General features: G+C 38.5%; 1 protein-coding gene across 2 annotated transcripts; it reads left to right on the forward strand.

Annotated features, from left to right (window-relative positions):
• The first annotated feature begins 4,978 nt into the window (after positions 1-4,978).
• LOC107800546 (uncharacterized) lies at positions 4,979-9,037 on the forward strand. 2 transcript variants are annotated; one of them, XM_075238791.1, is made up of 2 exons: positions 4,979-7,611; positions 8,579-9,037. In XM_075238791.1, the coding sequence occupies exon 1, from the start codon at positions 5,126-5,128 to the stop codon at positions 7,442-7,444; it is 2,319 nt and encodes a 772-aa protein (XP_075094892.1). In that variant the 5' UTR covers positions 4,979-5,125; the 3' UTR covers positions 7,445-7,611; positions 8,579-9,037. The 2 variants fall into 2 exon arrangements, with proteins under 2 accessions (XP_075094892.1, XP_016479224.1); XM_016623738.2 differs by having other exon boundaries at positions 8,733-9,037.

A 9,037-nucleotide genomic window follows, 5' to 3' on the forward strand; every position in this document is an offset into this window, starting at 1 on the left:
ACGGTGCACGCTCATATGCTCGTCACCTAGCATTTGTGTCACCTCTAAATATCAACATCATATGAATTTCTCGGGGTTTCATACCCTCAAAACCAAACTTAAGACTGTTACTTACCTCAATTCGAGCAAAACTCCTACTCTGCAATGCCTTTACCTATCAAATCGGCCTCCAAATGTCCCGAATCTAGCCACAAGCAATACAATACGATCAATATAGGCTAAAGGAATCAATTCCACAAGAAAAATACCAAATTATAGCCAAAATCCAAAATCGGCTCAAACCCAGCCCCCGGTACCACGTATCGAAATCCGACAAAAGTCACAAAACTAGAAAGCTCATTCACTCACGAGTCCATACATATAAAATTTATCAAAATCCGACATTATTTGGTCCCTCAAATCCTTAAATTAAACTCTCCAAAATCCCAAGCCCTAACTCCCTATTTTTACCCCTAAATTCCACTAATTAGATGATAATACAATGGGAAAACACCATAGTTAGGAGTATTAGTGCCCAAGCAACATACCTCACTGAAAACCCTTGAATCTCCCTTCAAAATCACTCCAAAAGCTCCAAAATTCGACTTGAAAATGGTGGAAATGAACCAAAATTCGCGAAGTGTTCTATTTATAGTTTCTGCCCAGGTCTTTCGCACATGCGGCTAAATATGCGCACCTGAGGTGCCGCATCTGTGCAAGAACCTCCGCACCTGCGGAAAATCATTAAAAACCCCAACTTCGCACCTGCGGCCATTGCCTGACCTCCTCACTTCTGCTTCTGCGGGAACCTATCCGCATCTGCAGACTCGCAGATGCGACCTCTCCTACGTACCTGTGAACTCAGCCTACCTCAACACTGTCCGCACCTGCAAACTCCCCCGCGCGCTTGCGACCTCGCACATGCGGCTCCCCTTCCGCAGGTGCAAATAACACCAGCAGCTTCATAAACCAGCAAACTCCCAACACCAATGATTGATCTGTTAACTACCCGAAACACACCCGACACCCTCGAGACCTCAACCAACCATACCAATAAGTCATATATCAACATACGAACTTAGTCAAAGCTTTGAAACACTCAAAACAACATCGAAACACCAAATTACCCTTGGATTCAAGCTTAAGAACTTCTAAACTTCCAAATTCGACAACCGATGCCGAAACCAACCAAACCACGTCTGAATGACCTTAAATTTTGCACACAAGTCTGAAATGACACCACAAACCTACTCCAACTTTCGTAAATCCATTCCGATCCCGATATCAAATTTTTCACTGCCGACCGAAATCGCCAAATTTTTAACTTTCACCAATTCAAGCCTAATTCCACTACGAACCTGCAAATCACATTTCGGATGCGCTCCTAAGTCCAAAATTACCTAACGGAGCTAACGGAATCATCAAAATTCGAATCCTAGACCGTTTACATATAAGTCAACATCTGGTTGACTTTTCCAACTTAAGCTTATCCCAAAGAGACCAAGTGTCTCAATTCACTCCGAAATCACTCCGGTCCCGTAGCAACTAACCCGATATAACACAATATAGCTGAATTACATAAAAAGAAGTAGAAATGAGGGGAAACGGGGCTATAACTCTCGAAACGACCGGTCGGGTCATTACACAAAGATAAGCTGAATATGTGTGTACATGTTGATACTGACTTAACTCTCTCAATATAGTAAGTAAAATAGTTGTCTGACCCTATAAGGCTCGGTACATATAACTGCTCTGCCGTAGTAGGCTCGCTCATAGGTGCTCGGCCATACTAGACTCTGTATCTCGATAATTCTGGGCTCGCTCATAGGCGTTCGGTCACAGTAGGCTCGGTATATAACTTACCATCTGATCAAAGGTTGCCCAATAGGGGCCTGCCCACTGTAATACTTCCCAATAGGGGCCTGCCCACCGATTATAGCTTGATGGTGGTGAAAATACTGTAATACTATATATATATATATACACCCTCTGCTCTCTTGACTGAAAGAAGTCAATACTTAACTGAATATAAAGTCCCGATAAGGGAGAATACTGTAACTTGTGAGACTAGGATAATGTACATAGTTTAGGAATATGAATTTCTCTTTATGTCTTATTATCAAACACATGTAGTTACAGGATCATACCAAAATGAAGGAAAGGTTTAGCCTTAACATACCTTATCACAATCTGTCCAATAACCACGTTAAACTCGTCTCATTGCACCTTAATCTACAACAACGATAATAATACTATCATCAAGTTATGGAAGGTACAACTATCGCACAACAAACGAATAGCTTATTTTATAATAAAAGGGGCAGCTTCTCCCCTATAATCTTTACTTCCTCCCAATTCGACATAACACCAACAAAAATAAGAACACAACAATAACAACATGTATACATCATTTTTCAACCTTATATCCATCATAAAATACCACAAAACATCCCACACACCCCAATAAGTTCATACACAAAACGACAACTCTAGTAGTGTCAAACAACCTAAAAATGTAACGACGAACGACCATCCAACCACCCTGCCATTATGTGGTGTTTCTCCAAACCCTTTCTCCTCCAAAAATCCATAAAAACAGTAGCAAAAGATACAACCCAACAGCAACACGAAATAGCCCACAAAATAATCCCACAAGTTCAGCAACTCAAAACTGATTTTTCAATTTACTAAAACACGTTTCGGCTTGTCTTTTCTTTCAAATTGAGCAACACAAACCAACAGTATATAATTAAGCCTTTTATCCTATAAACCAGCCATGAATTCAAGTTAAAAATAAGTTCACAACCAGCCAACAGTGACGCAACAACAAATATCATACTACTCTTTTGAAGCTCGCTAGGTCTAGTCTTTACGATCGAGTTACAACTCGTACAAGCATAGATAATGGAATGAGAAGCATAAATTTACCTTGGACTGAGTAGAACCCACAAAACCTAGTCCTTATTCATCCAAAATCAGTCCCCCAACACAGCTACAAGAAGGAGAAAGAGAAACTAGCAAGTTGTCCAGGGTTTTCGCCACTAGAATCACATCGTATCACCCAAAATTACCTAGGGTTTGTGTGGGATTTTTAGGGAGGAGTTGCAGGCAATCTGATTTTGTTGGTTTGAGAAATGAATGAAATAAATGAGTTAATAAGTCCTTAAAAGTCCCCTCTTGGCCGACTTTAGGAGCTTTTAATTGAGGCTTCTCATGTTGGCAAGTAGGTGATGCACCTACTTGTCACCTACCAGTCTGCGCAGTCTCACAAAAATACGAATATCTCTCTATTGCAATATTATATCAATGAACAGTTTAAACCGTTTGAAACTAGACTCGTAGATCTTCAATTTGGTAGGTAGATCATCCCGTAATTTCAAGTAAATTGGGAGAAATACTCAGGTACATTTGACATAATTTTCAGCATATTTATGAATATAACGTGCGATGATCTTTGCCAACTTTTGTTTCACAACTCGCTTGACTTCAAAACATAACACACGACTATCATAAAACTAAAATAACTCATAATATGACATCCTTATCATTTTGAGCACCCTAGTCTCACCCCAAAAGTACACGTTATAACATTCCCAACTTGTCGACTTTCGACGAAATTTATTTTCTTCAATTCGTTTAGCTTGTAAGCCTTCCAACCCTCTTGGTACTTGTAGTTCATGATCTTAAATATTTGTAACCTCCAAATTAACATAATTAACTTACTTTATGTACTTTCAAAGATGATCTCATTTCTGAGCTTACATCAATTGACTTACGACGTACTCTCACGTACGAAAATATAGGGTGTAACATATCGAAAGGTAGGTTACAACGTAGGTATGACTATAATTGTTTTTACATTATCAGTAATTTAATATGATATAACAAATTAATTACCATTTAATTTAGGTTCCTAATATATAATTACCTGCTACTATCTTAAATTACATGACATTGTTTGCACCAACAAGTATCGAACTTAATTTTAAATACACCCAAGTGATTATTTATCCGGAAAAAAAATTGCAGGAGGGACTATTAGGGCTGCTTATCGGGCGGATCGGTCGGTTATTTACTCTTAACGGTTCGGCTTATCGATTATCAGCTTTTAAATATATTAATCCGCTAGCCACCCGATAAGATATCGGGCGGATTGGTATCGGTTTAGCTATTGTCGGCCTAACTCAAACTGTATTACCGAGGACTATTTTGGTCCTTCATATTACAGCATGTTAGTTGTTACACCAAAATTGATACCTCTAAACACTACAGAAATTTGCTAGTGCCCGCTGACGCTGCTTTCAGTTCAGACTACAAATATTGGAGCAATGTTTGTAATTGCACATGACTTACACCATTTTCATAAAGATCAGATCAATACTGATTTAATCTGTAAAGAACGAAATGAAAAAGATCCAAAGGCAAAGCTCTGGCCACTGGGTGAAATTAAGGCCTTTAGACGTTAGGGTTTCTATTTTCTAATGTCTAAAATCTAATTGTCTAATAGAGTACTGGGTCTGGAAGTGGAAGAAGGGATTTTTATTACTTATTTAATATACATATGAAATCTAATTGTCTAATAGAAAGAAGAGATTTTTATTATTTAATTAATATACATATGAAATCTAATTGTCTAATAGAGTACCGGTAGTGGAAGAAGAGATTTTTATTACTTATTTAATATACAATATATATATTCTTAGCGGGTTAACGGATTATCCGTTAAGAAAATTGAATAATCCGTCCCCAAATCAATAAGCCATTAATAAAAAAAATTTAATCTGTTCCCCGTCCGTTAAACCGTTAACTCAATACCAATAAGATTACTGTTCGGTTTTCGATTACTGTTCGGTTTTGAACACACCTACGGACTATATGTGCAAAAGGTGCAGTTACTAACATTTATCGTGATCTCAATCTCCGGGGTAAAATGGACCTTTGCTTGGTAATGGAGAGAAAGGAAAACGGTAAAATAATGACACCTTTTTGAATACTGCTCTCTCTCTCTCACACACACACTGAGAGAGGAGAGAGACATATACTCTCTCTTCCATACACTCATGCCCCTTTGTCTTTCCCTTTGCCGTTAAGTCTTCCTTTCTTCTGCTTCACCTAACCTCCAAATCTTCTTTACCCCTTTGGAACAATGGCAGCAACCTCAGCTCCCTCAGACTATTCCCAGCAACCCCATTTCAAAATGCCAAAACAAGCCTCAACAGTTAAGCAGCAGCATTCAAGTAAGTCCTCTTGTTCTAACATTTTCTTGAAATCTCTTATAGTCATGCTTATTCTGGTTGTTATCCCACTCTTTCCTTCCCAAGCTCCTGACTTTATAACCCAAAGTATAGTAACTCAGTTCTGGGAGCTTTTTCACCTTTTGTTCATTGGCATTGCTGTGTGTTATGGCTTGTTTTGTAAAAGAAGTAGTACCAAGACTTATGCTGAAACACATTCAAGATTTGAGAGTTCAGATGCATATGCTACTTCTGGGATTTCAAATGTAGCCTCAATCTTTGATAATGGGCTTGAAAATTTTTGTGGGTCTGATGAGAAAAGAGTGATCCCAAGTTGGGATTCTCAGTTCTTGCATTATCAAAATAGGGGCCAAGAAAGATTTGAGCTTGTTGAGGGTGAAAAGGTTAGATCTTTTTTAGGTGAAAATGGGGCTCAAAATTCTTGTGGCTCTGATGTCCCAAATTGGGAGTCTCCATTCTTGAATTATGAGTATAGGGGTCAAGAAAGGTCTAATCTTGATGATGGTGAGAAAAGTAGATGCTTTTCAGATGTAGATGGGGTTGAAAACACGGATGGGTTGAGTGAGAGGGAAGTAGCTCAAGTTTGGAATTCTCAGTACGTTGTTGGTGAATCCATGGTGGTTGTTGCCAATGGAAACTATGGGGTTGAAAATGTTGACCACATTGACCATAAACCTTTAGGCTTGCCTGTTAGGAGCCTGAGAAACAGACTTGTTAATGCTGAAAACCCGGAATTTATTCAAGAAAATACTGCTAATTCAGGGGGTTCGTCTGGTAGTATTGGTTATGAAGTTAGAGGGGAAAAGATAAGAGGAATGTCTCGTATCAATTTGGGGAGGAAGTTTGAGGAGGTTTCTGGACCTCGCCAAATTTCATGGCGATTGAGGTCTCAGAAGAGAGAAATAGGAGGGGTGAATACAGTTAGACCGCCTTCACATACTAGGCCTCACTCGGTTGGACAATTGGAGTTTGGGCATCTCAAGTCTAGGTCGTTCAGTAGAGCAGTATCCTCTCGGACTAGTCCTACTTCTTCACCAAGTATTACCTCGCCTTCATCCTCTTATTCTTCAGAAAATGGAAGTGTCAAAATGGAAATGCCACACTCTGACCCACATTATGCATTTGAGAGTATATCCAGCTCGGCTTCAGAACAGACAGGAACCTCCATTGGAGAAGCAGCAGTTTTAACTTCAAAGGTCAACGAACCTAGCAATCAGTCATTTCCAGAAATGAATGTGCAGCTGAGAGATGACTATGAAGAGGATGCAACAAAGATGAAAATGAATCCTTCTAGTGTAGAAGCATGTCATGTTCAAAGTCATCCACATTGTGAGCCCAAATGTGCTGGAGAAACTGAGTTAGGGCATCTAGAGCCATGGTCATTCTGGAATCGGATACGCTCTCAAATTGTTTCCAATTCTTCTTCTCCTAGAGCAATTTCACCAATGTCCGCTGCCTCTCCAGAAATGCCAAGCTCCAGAAAGGAAGACCTTGAGAAACTGAAGAATGTCAAGCCTCCATCTGTCCAAGTTAGTCAACCAACAGCGAGATCAGCGAATGATACAGCTGCATTCGTTGCTTCAAGGACTCGACGATCTACTGTTGGTTCTTCTTCAGAGTTTGATACTCATTGTACATCTAAAGATAAATTAAAGAATGTTGGATCTGTGAATGATGAAGCAACATACCATACCTCAAAATCTCGAGCATTTAGCATTGGTTCTTCTTCAGAAATAACTGTGCATGAAAATTCAAAATTGAAGCATGCCAGCAAGGATCTTAAAGAGGATTCTTCATACATGCAAAAAGAAAGTGTCAATTCCTTGGTTTCAGATGTGAAACAACCGATACCTGCGAAAATTTTGTCAAGGGGAAAATCAGTCAGAACATTTAGATCCCGCAGAAGTTATATTGGTAGATCAAAAAGAAAGGAAGGTAGTCCAAAAGAAAGTGGAGACATAAATGAGGTCAATTGTGATGAATTTGACTCAGTATCATCCATGAAGTTCACCAACAGCGAAGGGCATGCAAATCCACTAGTCAATTCCCGAGAAGACATTCTTACAACAGTGGGCCAATTCCAAGCTCAGCATTCTCTGAAAGTGAGCGTGAAGCAAAGCAACTTTTTGTTAATACGGACATTGTGGAATCTAAGGAGAACTCAGAATGCAAAGGGAACCCCGAGAATGTGTTACCCAATTCTCATATGAGTTCTGATGAAGAAGCTGACTTTAACCTTGCTGATGATGCGGATCTAGGAAGTGAGGTTGATAGAAAAGCCGGCGAATTCATTGCCAAGTTCAGAGAACAGATTAGGCTTCAGAAAATTGAATCATTTCGACGGACCAGTGGTTAGTAGTTAACAATTTATCACGAGGTATGTATAGTAATTCGAGTATGCTAAAGAGGGATGTTCTTCCCTTGTTAAATAGGAAAATTGATCATTTGTTTATATGTTTAGCCTCTCTTTGTGAAATCATATACTTGGAATGTTATTAGAAATTACCTGCTCATGTATCTAAGAGGGACACACTCCTTCCCTTCTTGGAAGAGCAAATCCATTGTCCATTGGGAAACTATCTTTAGAGTTTTCCATCATTATGAGTTTCATTTTATCAAAATTCATTTTACCTTGCAATTCAGCTGGATATATTCTTCAAGGTGAATTCATATCCACATTTGGGTCATTCGTAATTTTCAATTAAGAAGTACGGAAGCTGAATTGCCCAAACATTAATATCAGATTGCTGTGACAAATATATTAGTCTCCTTTTGTACTATAACTAGTTTTTTAATTCCTAAATGCATTAGCTTTCATTGTGTTTCTTTACTCTTTTTTCATTTTGAATTCTCATTACTTCATTCTTGACCCTTGGTATTTCTATACTGACCTGCAAATCTTGGCGTTTGTTGGTGGAAAATTTTTTCTAATTCTTATTTCAGTTACAAATGCCACCTTACATGTTTAGTTGAAGCAAAAAAGGATTATCTGTTTTTTGTCCTATTAAGTTTTGCAAAGCTATCTTTTAGTATTTTGAAGCTTATAAGCCTGCTTCTTGTTTGTCCTAATTGAATGTCTAAGGAGAGCAAGTTTATTTCTTTTTTAAGTTTCAACAACTGGCTTTCAATGATAGGACATGATCATAGTGATTTAGAAACCAATAAAAATGTACCCTACCTCATGGTAGAGTCACAAGTGTGAACTGTCATTCTGTCAGGATAAAAGAAAAGCTAAGCTTCTTTTGGTCAACTAAAGTATGTATTAAGATTTGAGCAACAGAGTCTTGCACATGTCAGTACTGAAAGAACAAATTCTTATATGTTTGCCTTGGTTTCTTTGTTAGGCAAGTGAATTAAAAAGAATGCAGCACATTGTTAAAGCACTATGTGTCCTCTGTCTTACTTTCCTCTGAGAATGGTTGTGAAGCATTCTCTTGTTCTTCTGCTTAGAAAACTACAGAAGCTAAATGGTTCTGACTTAAGTCCTATATTTTGAAGATGTTACCATAACCAAGGGATGGTGGGATGGATGAGACCATTTACGCTTAAACAGAGATATTGAATTTGAGCTTTGAGAAAGGAGGAATTCATGGCAAGGAGCACTTCGCCCTTAAATGGATCCTATGCGGCGTGAATCTAGATTAGTCGGGTTAAGTGGTTTCGACAGCAAGGTTGAACAAAGATCAAATCAAATTCTTGGTGTTCTGGCAAGTCCTGTTATGTCAACAACTTTATTTTTATTTCACTAGAAAGTTTGCGTACATGCAAATTACAGTGATTTCCATTAAAAATATAATTAGTCA

This window comes from Nicotiana tabacum, chromosome 19, assembly GCF_000715075.1.
Source record: "Nicotiana tabacum cultivar K326 chromosome 19, ASM71507v2, whole genome shotgun sequence".
Classification (NCBI taxonomy): domain Eukaryota; kingdom Viridiplantae; phylum Streptophyta; class Magnoliopsida; order Solanales; family Solanaceae; genus Nicotiana; species Nicotiana tabacum.

What these genes read in the sequence shown, in the direction of transcription:
- LOC107800546 (XM_075238791.1), top strand. Translation starts at nt 5,126, where the DNA reads ATGGCAGCAACCTCAGCTCCCTCAGACTATTCCCAGCAACCCCATTTC.